Source organism: Cyrtonyx montezumae, unplaced genomic scaffold (assembly GCF_038088225.1).
Source record: "Cyrtonyx montezumae isolate F1298 unplaced genomic scaffold, pur_monq_1.0 scaffold_8, whole genome shotgun sequence".
NCBI classification, from domain to species: domain Eukaryota; kingdom Metazoa; phylum Chordata; class Aves; order Galliformes; family Odontophoridae; genus Cyrtonyx; species Cyrtonyx montezumae.
In genome coordinates this window covers 21,757,291-21,776,910 of record NW_027072089.1, presented here as the reverse complement: position 1 = coordinate 21,776,910, position 19,620 = coordinate 21,757,291, and the positions used below count along the sequence as shown (strand labels likewise).

General features: G+C 37.1%; 1 protein-coding gene across 1 annotated transcript in view; it reads right to left on the bottom strand.

The window, feature by feature from the left end:
• Positions 1 to 1,506: 1,506 nt before the first annotated feature.
• Positions 1,507 to 19,620, bottom strand: part of RAD54B (RAD54 homolog B) — a 59,747-nt gene continuing 41,633 nt past the window's right edge. Inside the window, exons 6-15 of the mRNA XM_065752828.1 lie at positions 18,663 to 18,825; positions 17,714 to 17,939; positions 13,143 to 13,350; positions 12,456 to 12,595; positions 11,604 to 11,894; positions 9,956 to 10,131; positions 7,540 to 7,801; positions 6,208 to 6,274; positions 4,894 to 5,094; positions 1,507 to 2,310 (exon numbers count right to left, since the gene is read on the bottom strand). Coding sequence (XP_065608900.1) covers positions 2,090 to 2,310; positions 4,894 to 5,094; positions 6,208 to 6,274; positions 7,540 to 7,801; positions 9,956 to 10,131; positions 11,604 to 11,894; positions 12,456 to 12,595; positions 13,143 to 13,350; positions 17,714 to 17,939; positions 18,663 to 18,825 — 1,955 coding nt within the window. The 3' untranslated portion in view covers positions 1,507 to 2,089. The remainder of the gene's footprint in view (positions 2,311 to 4,893; positions 5,095 to 6,207; positions 6,275 to 7,539; positions 7,802 to 9,955; positions 10,132 to 11,603; positions 11,895 to 12,455; positions 12,596 to 13,142; positions 13,351 to 17,713; positions 17,940 to 18,662; positions 18,826 to 19,620) is intronic.

Below are 19,620 nucleotides of genomic sequence, written 5' to 3'. Positions count from 1 at the left end.
AATCATTGTTATATGGATTGGCTACAGTCTATTTTGAGTTTCAAAGCTGCAGGTCAATCTTGGCCTTGCTAATTAAAATAAGCTGTGGGATCTGTAAGCTATCAGTCTTTAACAAAACAGACAACACAACAGCACAGCACGTGGATAAACATGAACATCTCTCCATACACAAGGTGAGGAACAGACTCTTTGACAGCCTAAAACATTACAGATCTAAACTCTGTTTAGTTCTTCATTCTTCATTTCATTATTCTAATTGTATGAAGGAACAAAATTTGCATGCCAAAAATGTTCATAATTGATGACTTTCTCCACCATTCCATCACTTCGTTTTACATTATTTAATTTAGATGTTCAGTTCTCAGAGTCAAAGGAAACACAAAAAAACCCTCTGAAACAGATTTTTGTGGCAGAGAGAAGTCAGTGTATCTGACTTCCAGTTCCCAAACTCATAATGTGTCAATGGTTTATGGGCTGGGTCCAGTCTGGTTCTGTGACAACTGGGGCAGAGGGGGACCCATGGACCCACGCTCCTGGGAAGGGAAAGAGGGAAAGGGGAGAAGGAAAAGGGAGATGGGCCTAAAAACAAAACAGCAGCAATGATCTGAGGAGAAAAGCTAGTTTACCAAATAAGATATTGGAATGCAAAACAACGCAATATAATTTGAATTGAAGCTAATAAATCAAATAAAATGAGAGAGAGAGAGTATCTGAGAACCAAAGGCCTTACTCTAAACACTGAAGAAGAGACAGCAGCGAGCACCCACTGTTGAGTCGGTCTGAAAGGGAAAGAGCCTGTGTCTCATGACACACAGTTTTTATCTCTCCCTCTGAGTGGAAAATGGAAAAATGCAAAGCAACTCAAAGTCCTCTGGAGTATGTAGTTGCTCTCTTCTGAGACAGGTATACCTGGAGCAAACCTGGAGCAATCGATGATCTACGGAGCTGGAGCATTAACTCTTTAACTCCCAATGCACTACATGATGTTATGATGTGGAATACTTGTAACACAAGTCATAAAACCATGACACAGTGTCAGGAAAATGTCTGATGATGGATTAGGTTGGACTGCGAATTCCATGACATACTGGAGAAAGGGAGAGCACTGTTTTCTGAAAGTTTGTTGGGTTTCTTAATGAGTCACTTACTATCACAACAGGTAGCAAATATCAAGATCCCACATGTGGCACAGTGAAGGATTACCACAATGGAGTCCTATTCTTGCTCAAGGTCTTTCATATTCTCTAAGTTAGCAGTTTTTCTGAAAATTTTCCAATGTTCTGTTCTTCTGGGTCTTTTGAAGTACTTCACTTACAAGATGTAATCTGATTCCACGCTTTCATGCCTTCATAAAGAAGGAAAACGTAGTCATAAGAAAAGCATACAGTGAAAATGTGTGCAGTACTCCAGGGTTTGACAAGAAGTGTCCTCAAACAAAGTATGCTGAAAATTAGATAAGCCTGTACTCAGCATTCCTAAGAAATGAAGTTTGTTTATTTTTCCAGGTAAAAGGAATAGGTGAATTTCACAACATTTTGACACAGCAACAAACACTGGTCTCAGAATCTTGGACCTCAGTAGCTCCTGCTCCTATTTTCAGTAAACTGTAAATTCCAGGGAACAAACACTCCTCTTGTGATAAAACAGAAGTTATACAGACATGTAACTTTCCATTGTCAGAACAAAAATCCAATCAGAGCCTTATAAACAGCATATAGTGCTGCCTAATGTTATAAAATGTGGCTGAAGAGTTGCCAGCTTTACAAGTAATCAGTCATTACAGTCAAACAAAAACTATAAAACAAATTAGACACACATAGGAATGTATATAAAAACAATCTTACTAATTAAGATATCAAAGGAACTGAAGACTTGAATGCAAAGTTAGATTTAAAAATCTGAATTATTATTGCAATTATTATTAACTCAATATTATCTGTAAGTTTTTTTAAACCTCAGGAATCATATTTACTCAAAAACTTCATCTAAACCATGTAATACAGAATTTGGCAAAAATAACTTTGTACATCAATGACTTACTACAACTATGAGGAGGAGGATGCAAGTGGTAGGGAAAGACACTTCAGTTTTACTGGATTGAAGGAGTTAAATTGGTTACATTCTGGAAAATGAAAGAAACATTTCCTTTTACCCTTTCAAGAAAAGGATCAGGTAGAGCCTGATGTTGCCCAGAGAAATGCTTCCATTGCATCAGCTGTGACATGGAGAGCGGTTTCTTTGAATTATGCTTCCCCTGGTCTTGTCTGATCTGACAACATCTAGACACTGAAGGCTTTTTCAAGGAAGGATCTAAAAAAAGGATGCATAAAATTAATCAGAGAAAACTAAGAATATTTCAGCCTGAATCAGTAAGACGGTGATAATGACTGAAAAAATACAGCAAAGTAAAAAATCTTTACATAGGCTAGCTCGTTGATCAAATTTATCCAAATCACCAAGTTCTAAGCTCAAACATGAATCCTCTCACAAATGGATGGGAAGGGAAAAACCCTACCTGGCAACCTCCTTTCTTCCATTTTCTTAATTCTGTCATATTTGGGTTTCCTCCCATTCTTTAAGTAATTCTGAATGCAGAAGTATCTTGCAGCAAAACTGAAGCTAGTTTTTATTTCCTCCCAGAGGATTCATTCCAACCAGCTAAGAATAGTTTGAACAGCTATTTCACTGAATTTAGTACACTAGAGGTGGATCTCTAGTGCACTCTGTATGTTCACACTATGCTAAGTTGCTCAATAAATGCTGTACTGTATACTGTATGTCACAGTAAGAAAAAGACAATTCCCTGTGAAGCAAAGAGTTCACCTTAAACAAGGGATTCCAGAGTGCCAAGCAACAGCAAGGCATTGCAGGGTATGTCATGTATTGCTGACTTCATGATTCATCTGATGCATGTGATTAAGGCAGAAGTCTTTTGATGGAAAAAACTGCATCACTGCTGTTATTGATTTAAACCATGTCATCAGATATTTTCACACCAGTGTTACGTGTTTCTTAGCAAGTGACATAAGCAGCACAATGACTCAGTATTTTCAAGTTTTCTAAACTTTTGGAGAGACCATAATGACTCCCACATGCGAGGCTTTCCTTTTGACTGATGATACACATTTGCATTAGACTTGAAATTTATTATTTCACTGTCCAGAAGAAAAATCGGATTAGATTTACTTCTCAAGTCCTTACAGATTCAGCATTCCTAACTTCATAAATAAAACCGTGATCAAGTAAAATAATGGTATTATAGCTTTGCAGCTAATCTGAGGGTCAGAAAAATAGGAGGCAACCCATCTACACAACCCACAGATTTCTTCCTTTCAAGACTCCTGTGGCTTGCTAAAAATGACCCCATTGGTCAAGAACATACAGTCATACTTGTAGATACAACAGAGACTGTGAAAATTTTATACATTGTTAAGTCTGTATAGTATTGTTTAGCTCCAATTTAGTTCATCATTTGAATTGCACTTGCTAGAAATGGAGAAGACAAATCAGGAAGAGCTCTTAGCATTTTGTATGTGACAACATCTATTCCCAGGAACCAGGAGCTGGATCCCCAATGAAGTAATTTGCTGACTTTCTCTTCTTAAGTAAAGTCAAAGGGACCGACTAATGGTAGCTGCATTCTGACTCACTACCATGACTTCTAGGACCATGACTCACAACAATTTGACAAGGAACCTGATGAGCCAACTTGTTCTCTGCCCTTCAGGAAGCCAAACCTTTCCATACTCATTCTATCATTCTTAGCATTAACGTTTGAGAAAGTCTTTCTGTTTTTCCCTTGATCTGCCACTAAAGTTCCATTTGCTGGCATCAATATACTATTACCCTTGAGGGAGTCCTGGTTACATTCAGTGCCCTGAGACCCAGGAAACTGATACTGTGGTTAAACAGATAGAACCAATATGCATTACAGGGATAAAATAAGCACTCAAGAGTGTTAAGACAATTGCAAAATCCTGAAACTATATGCAGTAGTTTTTGCCAAGGAAGAAATATCAAATTTTTCTTCTCTGAAGTCCAAGAGCTCTACCTGCATCACTGCACAACAATGAAAAAAACCTAGCTAAGATTTAACACCACAGCTGCATGTTCCACACAGATCCTTTAACAGTACCTAAGAGGAGGCTGGTATAGTGTAGAACATCACTTACTCACATGAGAAGAGTTTTAATTTTTTCAATCATAAAGAAATATACAAAGACTACGAAATCATTGTGTGGAGCAGAGACAAGGAAGAAACTCAAATTGTCATGGCTACAGAAGCACTGTGCTTTCACTAACCAAGTCCTTCCTGTTTTAGATAGACTGAGACAGCTCAAGCTTATTACCTGAAAACATGAAAGCGACCAAGCTTTATGTTCATATCATGTCTGAATTACTTAATTGTGTTAACATGTGTTCTCACATTCCTTTGTGTTTTGTTGTGTTGTTTTTTTTTTTTGTGAATACTGTTTATACATATTTCATATTCTAAGAAAAAAAAAAAAAACGTACCAGGGCAATAAGACACTTTTTTCTTTAAGAAATTGGAAAATGAAGTCATCATTATGGTCTTGAAATATTTAGGAAAAAAACCAACACTCATTGGTTGTAGTGATTCCCTACGTGAACTGGTCATAGCTAATTCAAATAATTAAGAGCCATGATATATGAATTGGCTGTTACTGCAAGGAATTAATATTTCTTCTTTTTATCTTAAGAAGGGTTCCTGTGTATCAGAAAAATCAGGCAATGTCTGGCTGATTCCACAATGAATCTCACTGCTTCAGTCCTGTTTTACTGAGCCTTGTAGTATTCTCCAAAGACAGACAATATATTCAAAATGGATGTAGTTCATCAATAATAGCCAGAGGTAATGTAAAATAAACTCACTCTGATGGTCTTTGCTTCCCATACAATCACATTCAAGTAAGTCATGGGTAACACAGCTGGTATTCTCATGAAGTGTAAAGAGATTTCTGAGCTCCTCAACAGAGAAATGGATATGTTCAGATGTCTTGGAAAGGTCTACAACTGCCCCTGAAAGGTCCTGTTTGCTGATTTGTCTTTGATAAATCTTTTCTTCTATAGAGCCTATATTGAAAAAACAATACATACAGTGGAATAATTTTTGATCAGTATGTGTAAAGAAGAAAAGTAAATTCCATTTCTTGATAACAGGCACTATAGAGGGACCTGCACCAATGGGCCAAGGTAAACTGTATGAGTTTCAATAGAGCCAAGTGTCAGGTCCTGCATTTTGGTCACAACAACCCCAGGGAACCCTACAGGCTTAGGGAGGAGTGGCTGGAAAGATGCCTGACAGAACGAGACCTTGGTGTGCTGATGGACAGTCAATTGAATACGAGCCAGCAGTGTGCCCAGGTGGCCAAGAAGGCCAATGACATCCTGGCCTATATCAAGAATGGTGTGGTGAGCAGGACTAGGGAAGTAATCCTCCCCCTATACTCAGCACTGATGAGGCCCCACCTCAAGTGCTGTGCTCAGTTTTGGGTATCTCAGTACAGAAAGGACAGTGAGGTGCTGGAGGAGGTGCAAGGAAAGGCAACAAGGCTTATGAAGGGCTTGGAGAATATGCCCTACAAGGAGACACTGAAGGATCTGGGGCTGTTTAGTTTGGGAAAGAGGACACTGACATTATTGCTCTCCTCAAATATCTGAAAGGTAATTGCAGTGAGATCAGGTCTTTTCTCACTGGTGACAGGTGACAGGACAAGGGGAAATGGCCTCAAGTTGCACCAGGGGAGGTTTAGATTGGATATCAGGAAAAGCTTCTTTACAGAAAGGGTTGTTAAGCACTGGAATAGGCTCCCCAGGGAGGTGGTTCAGTCACCATCCCTGAATGTGTTTAAAATCCATTTGGATGTGGTGCTCAGGGATGTGATTTAGCAGTGGATTGTTAGGGTAGTATGGTTTGGCTGGGGTTGGACTTGATCTTAAAGGTCTTTTCCAACATCAGCAATTCTATGATTCTATGAACAATATTCACTGGAAATGCTGAACCACTATTTTCAGATATTAAAACAAGAGCACAGAAAAGGCAAATGAATCAAGGGCATGGATCGATTTTAACTGAATTCGGAACAAATTAAATATATCTTTCAAGAATAAATGATTTCCAAAAACTCCCTCTCTTTCTTCTACTGGCAAAATTTCTAGGTAATATGTCTGAGCACTATCTCTGACCTGTGGTTAGAAGTCTGTAGATGTGTACAGCATGTTTCTGACCATCTCTCCACACTCTGGCCATTGCCTGAAGAAAGGAAAAAGATAATGAGCATTAACAGCGTACTCTATGAAGAAATCTCTGCTAACACTTGTAGCCTCTTCTGATCAAATTACTAGTTCTACTAGCTCATGCAGAAAGATTTTGTCCAAAGAAATAATTTCTCAATAGTTGTCATTAACTATTTCTGTAAAAGTTTTCAGGCATTAACTGTAAATTATTTTGAAAACATAACTTGCTTTGTCCATCTATGCTCCTCTTTGTGTACATTACAGTAGGAAAGCAGGGGTTTAATTTTCTTCCTGCCAGCAGTCCTCTCTTCATATCTCTTTTCTAAGCATTAGCAAAAGTTGATTATTTCAGACAGATTATTACACCTCCAATTTATTATTTTTTTCCCACAATACATCTTCAAAAATGACATTGCCTTTTTTATTTTTATATTGCACAGTTAGTGTTACACACATAATTCTTATACAAAAAAGTAACTTAGTACCATTATATAATTTTATTAAAAAATGTAAAGATTACATATACATACTAGGTACAAGTACCCACGATATGGTCTGCAGCTTTTGGCAAACTAGCAATTTTGGCTTTTAAAGCAGTGTTTAGAGCAATAAAACAAGTGACCACATGGGGGTACTAATTCACACTTGGAAGAGGACCAGGGCAAAGGATCAGAGCTTACTTCAGGTATCAGGCATTTAGTATTATTCTACAGACAGACATTTCTTACTCTGTTTATAAAAATATAAATTTGTTATTATTAAGGACTATTTTAAGTGAACATTCTTATGCCAATTAAATAATCCCATACAGACAAGGGTACCATCACAAGCATCACATGGTGCTAGCTTTGTTTTCTTTCTTTTAATATCACTGTCACATGCTTTCTTCATTCCCTTAACTCTGATCAGCATCTCTCCCTTTTCTTCAGTATAGCAAATCAACAGTAACACTTGCTATGTACTCTTATCATAGTTTTCTTTTCTTTTTAGAAACACAACAACTTTCCAGTTAAAAAGTGGCCTGGAGAAAAAGGGGATACGTGACTCACACCTCTATAAAGAAACCATACTTCACTCTTGATGCAAAGGGAGTTCTAATGATACAAATCTATACATTAACAACAGATAATTTTTTTTCAGAGTGCCCGTCTGTCATTGTACTTGTCCAGGCACAACGTGGTAGCTGAGTAACAATAAGACAGGTAAACTCAGACATTTCAAAAACGGTCAGGATTTCATTTGATGCCCATCACAACAAACATATACACAATTGTATCAGACCTGAATATCAGTAGCTGGATTCCAGTCGATATCATATAGAATCAAGTGAGAAGCTCCAACCAGATTCAGTCCTACTCCACCAGCTTTCGAACTCAGCAAAAAGATGAAAGCTGGGCTGAATTTACGATTAAAGTTATCAACAATCTGTTGCCTCTGGGAGACAGGAGTATTTCCATCAAGTCTAGTATAAGAATATCCATAACTTTTGCATGTCTCCTGTAGTATGTTCAACGTCTGAGTGTAATTGGATACCAGTACAACCCTGCCAAACAATGAAATAAAGTTATCTTAAAATCTTAGAGGCAGGCAAGGTTGAAGTACAGTAACAAATTATTGAAGGGAACTACAAAAATGGAATTTCAAGTCTAGCAAAAATTAAACATCAATCTAAGGTTACTTACATTTGATAAGAAATAGAACCCTCAGTATTATTTGAAGCACACACTAGATCTGGATACATTGTGACTTACCATCAAGCATTCAAATGTTAAATAATTAATATTTTCCTTCACAACAGAATTTGGCTTAATGCATAGATTACAGGGATCCAGAACTAAATACACAGAAAGAATTTTTTTTTTTGAATCTTCATTTATACAAAATAGCTGTTCTTAAGGCAGCATTTGCAGAGGATGTTGTAGCAGCTAATAAATAATGTAGATGACTCTACTTACAGAAAAAGCTAATGTGAACTTCTATAGACAACCAAGAAGATTTCTGATAAACAAAATCGTGGAAGTCAAATACCAAAGCAGTTACTCTTTTTTTACATTGTTTGACTGAAAATAAACAGAATGGAGCATGATGAAAGATATCACAAACAATATAGTTTGATTTTTTTTTAATAAATCAGTCTCTTGATTCACTAACAGCTCATCCTAGGTCAGTATTATTTCTCCTAATTTTTGAGTAAAGAAGTTTCAGGGACCTAAAATCTAGAATTTCTGCCCTACAAAGCACTGAGGATGATACTACTGAGACGACAAATATCTTTTTAATTTAATAAGAACAGTTAGGACATTTTTTTCTGCAAGAAGTCTAAATCACATGTGCAAAATTCCATCAAAATTGGAATTAAAAAAAATACTTTTTTTTTTTATTAAAAACAAGTACTGAAGAACCATAAATGCAATTTCAGGGAAAACCTGGTACATTAACATTTTAAAATTGTTATAAAGTTGTTTTATTATTGAAGTTGCCTCTACAACCAGATTATAACTAAGACATTTGGAAAGACTTTTTGTTGACCAACCTGAAATTCACACTTTTTAACTCAAAAATAGAATATAAACTTCAAAAGAGCACTGGAATTGAATCTATATATTGAAAAAAAAAACCCTCTTTAGTGATAATGAGAGCTGGGAAACAGAAGAAAAAGAAACATGAACTGAATTAAAGCAAAAAAGTCGTTAAATAATGCCTCAAAATTATCTGCAACTCAGCAGCTCCCACAGCACTGACACAGGGGAAGACACTTTTTCCTGAAGACCCAATTCTTTTGACTTAAAGGAAAAAATGCTACTACATTTAGATATTTAGCTGTCATTGGTTTCAAAGGAAGCAAGTCATTTAAACTCTCGTGATAAGCTCCATTTTCTGGTTTGTAAAAAGAGAGCATTAGGAAGAAACAAATTATATCAGTGCCAAGAGATCTGTTGTAACATCTCACTCCTGAATTACAGAATGTCCTGTTTAAGCATCAATTAAAATAAAAGCTAAAGGTGAACTACTTTTGGAAGAGCTGGGCTTCAAGGCATGAGTACATTAAAAATTATCATGAGACACAAAATCATGTTGAGATTTCCATGAATCAGAAATTTCACAATTGTAATCAGCAATGTGTATCCCATTACACTATGATAAACAGAGGTTTTCCTACATGTCAGTGACATTTTCCATGGGGAAATAAGCAGCTGCTGTGCAAGTTCATCTGATGAGTTCTGTAGCCCTGGATGGAAAAGGCAGCAAGCACTGAGCAGTTAAACATGACTAAAAAGGAAATAAACTCATAATACAGTCATTAAAAATATTTTTTTGAAATTTAAAATATTGAATACACTGAACAATTGCTTTAAGGAGATACAAAACATTGGGAAATCTTTGCAGATAATGTGTGATAGTACAGGGTCTGTAGATAACTCTACCTTAGCTGCTGGAACTGAGTATGAAAAATGTAAGTAACTTTATCTGGAAATAATAGAAGAGCAACTTTAAAAATTGTGTCAGCTGCAAATCCTAGGTTAAGAATTAACAAGGAAGATGCAGAAGTACAATGCATAAATATGCCTGGCACCTCTGCAAACAGGTGCCAAGGCTTTATTTTGAATAGTATGTCCCCATTAACACAACTGAAAAGCAAAACAATGCACAGCAGGCCACTCCTATCATCTGCCTTTTACCTTTCTTCTACACTTACCTTTCAGTAGAGCTGAGCTCTTGTATGGCTGCTAACAACTTCACCAGCACCTGCAATTTTCCTGAATCAGTTGAAGAGAAAGTGTCAGAAGTATAATCTTGTGGAAAGACATCTGTTAGACCTTCGTAGAGACTGGACTCAACATGCTCATCACTCTTTGGATCACGGGATTTTTCCTATTAAAAATAAAAGGATTCAAGCTTCACATCCTCACCAAAATATTTGATTTTTTTTTTCACATTTTCTTAGTTCTGAAAATTTGCTATATTTGTATTACAAAAAGAGGCAGTGAAAGCTGCCACAGAGTAGCGTATAACGTGAGCATGGTAAGCTTCTGGTACTGTATGGAGTGGAGTTTTAAAACAGTGAAACATGAAATATTGAAAAGTGAAAAAAGCATTTTACTTCTATTTCTCTACTTCAACAACTACACAGATGTACATCCACAGCAGAGCCATAACTAAAAAATAGGGGAGAAAAAATCAATACCCTGTTTATTCTCTTTCAATCACATAATACCTTATTTCAGAACTCCACAATCATTGACTCTTCAGTACTGCAAGGGAAGTGAAAAAAAAATGAAAAAAAAAGCTGACAAGTAATAATGCGCTGTAACTTGCTAACTGATGTTTCATGGGGAGGAAAAAAACAGACTGATCAAACCCCACAACAGTAATAAACAACCTGCACATGCAGTCCTTTCCATACAGATGATTTCCAAAGGGTTATGCTTTCATGTACAAAAAATTCAAATAGTTATACAGTGAAGTGAAGGCAATTCAATTTACTTGTCTACTGAAGTGAAGGCAATTCACTTTACTTGTCAGAGTTGCAATTTAGAGTGACGTCTGCTGTGGACATTCCTACAAAGTCATGAAGAACATCTTTTTAGGAACATGAACACTTATATTCAACTTACTTGCACTTGGACTAGTATCCATATAAGTTAGTAATACTAAGTTCTAACTATCCTACTACTTACCTGTAGGAATGAGAACATTTATGTGGAACTAACAAGGTGCAGAGGGTGACAGGATTCCAGGAAAAAGAGAGGCAGCTTGTACAGTGATGTGTTGAGTCTGCAGCTGAACTCAAGACTGTATCAGAGGAAGGTTTGGGGGCAACACTGGAAGCACTGGCACAGGATGCCCAGGGGGGCTGTGGAGTCTCCTTCTCTGGAGATATTCAAGACCCGCCTGGATGCCTACCTGTGCGACCTGGTGTAGGGAACCTGCTTTGGCAGGGGGGTTGGACTCAATGATCTCTTGAGTTCCCTTCCAACCCCGATGATTCTATGATTCTACGATTCTATGAACCAGCAGACAGAGTATATAGAATAATATTTATCTGAGTATTCTTTGTAAAGCTCACATTTGAATGTATTTTTACAAATACTCAGAGACAAGACTGGGAGGGAAAATACATGAAGGTAAGGAAGAACAGGAAAAAAAGGTGATATGAAGTTGGAGAGAGACCCACATTCAGATTCCCTAACATTTACATGTTTGAAAACCAATCACCTTAGATCAACTCAGATGTGAAAAGAGTGTGGAAATGACCTTAACTAACATGCACATTGACCATGACATATTTTTAGTGACCTCTGTTAGCTGAAATGACAGGCACCCAACCCCATGCATACAGATACCTTTACAGCTTTAAACAGAAGACACGGATGATTGCAAAGTTTTTTCAAAGCTCCTATACATATTAGGTGAGGACTATTTTCTAGACAGCCTTGTAGACAGGAGCTAATAACTCGAGAACTGAGCAGTTTTCGATACAGTTCAAGCTGCAGTGCTGTTGGTCGGCAGAAGATTATGTTCTCCTTTTTTGGTGGAAGAAATCTGTTTATAACCTCCTGTGTTCTCCTAAGAATAAAGAGCCCAGTGAGGCGTGTGAGTTCTGCTGCTCTTTTTTCTCCTAACTCCTTTTCTTCCTAAAAGAACAAAGCACAAAAGTAATGCTCATCGTGTTTTTCATCACAATCATTTTCGATAGCATTTTCATAAGGTAGTTAATGAATATTTTAAATGCATGGTACAACTTCCAGCATGAGAACTTAATGATCCGTTCCATAATTAGTACCACTGCATTAGCTTAATTCTAGGGTTGGTTTCTAAAGTCTTAAACAAAGGAAGATAATGTTCTGGAAAGCACACAAGGCTCAAATTATATTCCATAAATTTCTTGATTGACGTGGTAAAATAATGCAGTGTTGTGGAAAACTTAAGATATAACAGAGTATACTCATACAGCAATTTACACGACATTTTTGGAAATTCAAGATGCTGGGTTCCTGATAAAGAGCAGCCATGATCTCAATATGCATGTACTCCTCACCTCCCTTTGGAAAACAACCAGATTTATTCCCATAAGAAACTGAAAATCTTTTGCTCACATTAATAGTCCTGAGGCTTATTTTTTTCCACAGAAAGCAAATTTCATGTTGTACCTCTACTGATTTCCTTCTATAATTTTATTTTTTAAAATAACATACCTTTGTTGCAGAAGGTTCTCTGGATCTGACAATGGGCTCCTCATATATCTTTCTGTATGTGGATAAAGAACCAAGTACTCCTGGATTTACAAATTCTATTAATGCGTAAAATTCTTGCAAGTCATTTTGGATTGGAGTACCTGGAAAGACAGAAAAATAATTCTGTATCTATAATGATAATCATGTATTTCTAATAAATAATTCTGCTCTTGGAACTGATGGAAGTACAGTTTTTGAATGCAGTTTAAAATTCAGAATGCATCCTGAAAACAGGTATTTTGTTTCAATGGGAATTACTCATGGTATTGAATTAATCTAGAACTTTACTCTGACTAATTAACTACTACCTTCTTAACTGATTGGACTGCATATCTAGTTGGTCTGGCAAGGGGATTCTAGAAATTGTTTTTTTAAATAGCTGTAAAAGAAAATAAGGAGTGTATAAAAATAGTTCTGAACCCCCTACACAGCTCCTTATCCATCCCTTAAGTTACACAAATCTTGCTTGTCATTCTTCTGTTTTTAATAATCTGTTTTTAAAAGATCCAATATTTGTGTACTTAATACCCATTGTGAAAATTTATATTGTGTTCCTGTCATATTTACAATATCCTTTTGCCTTTATCCTGATCTAGTACTTTTAGCATAACTAAATATTAAAATTCATATTAAACTATAAATACTAACCAGTAAGGATAATTCTCCTCTCACAAGACAGACTAGTGAGGGCTGTAGTTGTCTTAATAGAGCTATTTTTCAGACGATGTCCTTCATCACAGATCAGGAGGTTAAATTCTATAGCTTGAATTTGATCCAAAGATCGTAGCAGCATCTCATAGCTGATTATCATAACTGAATAAAGTGGAGAATTGATGAATTCTTCTACTTTGTGGTCCTACAAGGATCAAGAAAAATATATCATAAAACTGCATTTTTTGAAACCACCCATCATGCTACTTACAAATCTGGTGGCTACAGAATTTTTTCCAGCATGACACAAAGCAATGACTATCCCCTCCAAGAGCATTGTGTCTTAATTTGAAAAGCAAAGAATGGATCTGATACGGCAATTTATTTTCTAGCTTTGTCACCTCATTAAGAGGCAATTTATTACTCTTTTAGAGCTTGAGATCCTCTGAAACACATTACCATGAAGGTAAGAAGTTGTTACAGACTCCCTGGAACAACTTCCCAGTTCTGGTATTCAGGTAAGCTTCAAATCGATAACTTAGATCAAGAAAACAAACAGGCAATTGGCTTCCCACACATTCCCTATGGGATCCTAAGCTGCAGAGTCCAGTAGAAAGTTACCAGACTCTGACAAACTGAAATTCCTCTTGCAATTTTGAATTGAACGTGAACATTCATTCTTAAAAGCCCATAACACTGATGCGTTGGATAAAAGGTAAGCACAGCCTTGGACACAGAAAATTAAGCCTATAACTAACCCTAGGAAACATGACTATTCATTGGTAAATAAGTATATGCAATTCATCTCTAAGCCAAACATTACTGGTCAGAAAGCATCTCTGAGCCACTGCACCCTTAAGCCCCCCAGATCCTTTATTTTTTCAAAAGACTTTCAGACTTTCTTTCCTTAACTCTTCAATAAAACAACCAGAACAAAGTAGATTTGTCTACTACCAAATGTGATAATGAGGAAAGCCAACAACAGTTACCTAAGCCAGAGCACTCAAATCTGACCAGAATTGAATCTGTACAGTTCTAGACCTTGGAGACAGGACTGACTTCAAATAGAAACACACTAAACTAACAAAGCACTGTAATGTGAAAGGGAGATCCTTCCAAAAAAGTTCCTATAAATGGCTACATTTATTTACAGACTTGTGAATCTAATAATAGGATTGTGCACCTGTCTTGTAATTACACATAAAAGTGGAAAATTCTTCTGTGGTCCATCCCTTGTCTTTGCACTGAGCTTGAGATATAAAGGCCCTGCACACCGTCCTGCGTCCTAACAGCGTTTAATGCCTACGAATGCAACAGTTCCAGCTGGGAAGGTGAAGAATCTCTTTAATCTTTAAAGCAAATCAAGTCAGAGCTTTAAAAGAAAGTGTTATTTCCAAATAAGATCAGTGATCAAACATAAACAACTAAGTCTAGGGCCAGATACGCTGAAAAAGCAATACCACTTACTTATCACAGCCTTCAGAGCATCCTACTTGTTGATTCAGATGAATCTATGGGCCAAATCTGGCAAGATAACACCTCAAAGTACCTCATGGTAGGTGAATCCCCACACCACACTCATGGAGAGTCCCAGCACACAATGGGGGAAGCAAGACAAAGCACAGAGCAAGTAACAAGGGTGTGGACAGATTTCCACAGGTTTTGAACTAAACCACAGCATTCCTGCTGTTTCCAAGGCTGCAAGACTGGAGGTAAGTGCCAGCATTCTGGCCAGTATTTTTACTGCCTGTTTTGAAACAGGAGCAGAGAATCTCCCTTGACCTCCATTTCCAACACAGGAACAGAAGTGCTCTGCAGGCATCACCAGTGCTGTCCCCATCCCAAATGTGGGCTCAATACTGCAGCCCCTGAGACAGAAGCAGTGCCTCTCTGATCTTTTCTTGGAAAGCATCAGAAGATGAGTTGAGTCTGGGAATCTTTTGCTTTCTCACTCTTTCTGGGTACAAGTTGAGACTATGGGCACTGGGAACTGCCTGCAGCTGTTATATACAGCAGTGAAAGATGGACTAAAAGTTAAAATAACCTTACAAGCCAATTTCAAATAATTAATTTATCTTCTTAATTAGCTGGAAGATATATATGTATTATAGCCTCCATTTTCACAATTACCCAAAGTGACTTGACAGGTTTAAGAGAGGAGCCTGGAGCTACACACAGAGCAATTGTCAGTCAGTATTAGGGCTCCAAAATGTCCAAGACTTACTCTTTGAACAGACCCTGCTTTGCACTAGTCCAAATCCAGTGAAGTGTAAATTAAAAAAACGCTGAATCATGAAGCAGTGTAAACTTTCAATTGATTCATTCTCCAGAATCTTAACTTAAAAACCTGAACAACTGCTGTAGAAGTGATACTCTGGAAACAGACAACAGTTATTCTCTGAATCACATCTCAAATGCTGATCCTGTGGATTAATGAGACCTAAATGCAACCTTTGGGGGGAAGCCTTCATTTCAAAAGCAACACTCTCTACCTGGCATCAGCATTTCAACAGAACTGTAACCACACTTTAAAAACAGATAATGTCCTGGTTTTTTTTTAAAGAATTTACCACCGAGGGGTTAGGATCAGTACTCTGTGCTCCAGTGTGAAAATGAGGAAAACATGCCTAATGCATTTTAAAAGTCTGCCACTTCTTTGAATGTATTCCTTGTAGGCAAGAATGGAAAAAAAAAAAAAACACTGAGACAAGCTCTTCCTTTTAAGTTATACTGAAGAAATAACAGTGTGATAATTGTTGGTTTTCTGTAGGAGATAAGACAGTAAATTATTTTAAAATACCTCATTATACCCCAGGCAAGTCATACTGCATCTTGCTTTTGAATGACAATGCTATTTGGGAACTGCTATTTGGGAACTCAATCTTAAAAGCTGCTGAGTGTCCTCAATCCAAACAGCTCCAGTGAAATGAGTAAGAATAATAAAGTTATTTAAATTAAAAGTCAGATGAAAGCTACTGTCATTTTGGGTCACAGTAACTGCCAGCAAATCTAGATTTCTTTCCTCCCAACATTATTCAAAAAAATTGAGGGAAAACATTCAATTATTTTAATCACCTTTTCAGATAATAATGTTACCCTATTATATTTTGTCTTCTATCCACTTCCCTTAGAAAATTCTGTATTTCTCCATCTCATCTATATTACATTAGAGTTCCTGACAAGTCAGTTTGCTTCATTTCCACATCTTGAAACAAGTTACTGTGAAAAACAAGTGAAGCAAAGAGCACTTCTTACTGAAAGAGATATATCTGGGATTGGTCCCAGTGCAAGATAAATAGGTTCAATAATTTCAAGATTTTGACAATAATGAGTGGAACTCAAATAAATAATTACTTTTACAAAGTATTGTTCATTCTACAAAAGAGTTTTATAAACAGTTTGAATGCTTCCATCTCATCTGAAATACTCATTCTTCTATATAGAATGTAGTGTCTCCACATCCTCCCACTGGTACAATTCAATCAGTAAGGACCAAGGAAAAATCACAGAATCATAGAATCATTAAAGATGGAAAAGACCTCTAAGATCACTCAGTCCAGCCATCCACCTGTCACCTCTACAGCTCACTCAACCACGTCCCTGAGTACTACATCTACCCTCTCTTTAAACATCTCCAGGGACGATGACTCCACCACTTCCCTGGGCAGCCTGTTCCAATGCATCACCACTCTGACAAGAAATTCTTCCTAATACCCAACCTGAACCTCCTCTGGCACAATTTGAGGCCATTACCTACTATCTCTTTTACCTGGGAGAAGGGGCCAACCCCACCTCACCACAGCCTCATTTCAGGCAGAGAGCAGTAAGGTCTCCCTTGGGCATCCTCTTCTCCAGAAGGAACAATCCCAGCTCCCTTGGCCACTCCTCGTAAGACCTGTGCTCCAGACCCCTCGCAGGTTTGCTGCCCTTCTCTGGATGCTCCATTTCTTTGATGTCTTTCTGTAGTGAGGGGTCCAAAGCTGAACACAGTACTTGAGTTGCGGCCTCACCAGAGCTGAGTACAGGGGATGATCACCTTCCTGCTCCTGCTGGCTGCTCTACAGGAGACTAAGTCATCCTAACAGAAACCTAACTCTTTATCAGCATCAGTAAAAACAATAACTTCCTAAAATAACTGGAAACAGATGAAATATGAAACAGATGAAATAAAGAGGAGAAAGTTTTTGGTAAAGAGCAACAGGAACTATCAAAGAAACACAACACAAGTCAGTCAAGCTAGAAGCTGTGTTATATAAAGCAAGGAGGGTATGCACTTGGATGTACAACAGAAAGTTCTTCCTTAAACCAGAGGGACTAGAGAGACAGTGTCTCCTTTTACATCTGCAAAGGTGAACCATGAGACTTAGGCTTCACTGGCAGGTGATCTTCAGCTGCTGACAGCTAAATGCACATATGGCCCTGAAGGAGAAATGAAAACTTTTGAATAAATTTTAATAGTGGATTACTACCTTAGGTCTCTGCTTAAAAAAAAAAAAAAAAAAAAGTAATCACAAGTCCTACATTTTGAGCCAGATAGGACCTAATCCCCTTTTGGAAATAAATCTTACCTGATCAACAGTAAAGACTTTGATTCTTTCACTTCCCAACCATTTCTGAAATTCTTTTTTCCAGTTTTTTACCAGACTCCCAGGGGTAACAATTAGTGCTCGCTTTAGTATAGGTTTACATCCATAGACCCCTTGACGCAGAAGAGTCCAGACAAGTGAAATGCATTGCAGTGTTTTTCCTAAGCCCATTTCATCAGCAAGAATAGCTCCAAATCTGCCACCAACTCTGTAAGATATAATGAAGCTACAGTAACATTTGAAAAGACATACGTGAAATTACTTACAACTGGTTTAGGGAATTGTTTCTCATGATCATTTCTTTTACTATAAAGAATCTACTTATTATACTTATTATGGTTATTATGGTCAGTAAGGACCAGAAGTCCTTAGAGTGAAATTCCTTGTTTTCTAGATTAATGCACTAGCCCTCCAAAACCAAATAGCTTAAATCTTCTTCTAGAACTTAAAATATAATATGTAATCCTCTTAATACTTGTATATACTTTCCCTTACCTTCACTGTACATACCTGCTTCAGCTTCTCTGTTCCAAATGTCTGAACTACAGATTATACAATTATGAATTATATGAATTATAAACTCCAGAGAGCAGTGTGCTTTAACATGAGTCAGATTGTATCTGTGTTTTAAGACATGGTATTTTCAGCAGAACTGACAGGCTCTTTGCTGTACTAGCATCTCATTACATCATGCAAAGTCACAGCAAGCACAATGCTATATAGAGGTCAGAGAAAAAAATGTGCAACCTTTACTGTGGAAAGTATTAAAATATTAAAATATTAAGTATTATAATATTAAAATATTAATATTAAATTATTAAAATATTAACTAACTGATCAATTTTTCAAATGCTCCCCTTCCAGTTGTCTAATTTTTGGAACATGAAAGTATTACAGGTATTGAAAGCAAAAAGGATAATTATGTTCTTACCTCATTCCCATTACACATTCATACAGAAATACAATTCCTTCTCTCTGATGTGGTCGGAGATTATTTGCAATGTAAGGATCCACAACTACATCCACCACAGGTAAACCAACCTTGTTGAACATGCACTGATGACTTGCATTTGGTCTTGGCATAACTAGAGAATCTTGAAGTACAAAAGATACGCAAATATTGCATTAAACTTCTCTTAGTCTGTTAGCAGACTAACTCAGCTACAGCAAAAAGTCAATAGTCTGATGGCCACTAAAAACACTGGTTAACATGCTGACCTTTCTCAGACAGAAAATGCATTTACCAACAAAGAATCTAGATAGCCTTCAAAATAAAAATCCTTCTACAGAGGTTTCCAAAATAGTTGGCATTTTTCTCAAATGTAAGGATGACAAAGTGAGCACTCTGAGCAGTTTCAGGAGATGAAACTGCCTACCTAATAAATGCAGCATGATGACTTCGAATACACAGAGTTAAATCAGAAGGTCTATAGGGTTTCTAAAAGGAAAGTTTAAGAAAACAAGCAGTGACCCACAGAAAGACTAGACTCCACATTTCAAGGGGATATTCTTGTAGCCCAGATTTCTGTAGCCCAGAAAGACTATTTTGCCTAAGGAACAGAGAAAGATAAGACGATTTGCCAAAATAGAGGGGAAGAATGAGAGTGAGCTGACAAAGGCTGCCACAGTGCATAAATACAAGAAGTTGACAGGTTTGAAGTCTGTTTGAAGAGGCAAACAGACCATGAAGCTATATCCTTTGGCTACATCTGAATAACAGTTTTGCTTGCCGTAATTTGTTTATAAACTCTGATGGCATTACTTTGCTAGATGATATCCATACACAGTTGCTGATACTGATTCTACAAAACCTCACTGAAAAGTTGTATTGTCAGAAGATAGAATGAGAAAGCAATATTCAGCTTCTAATATTTTTATGTCACAAAAGT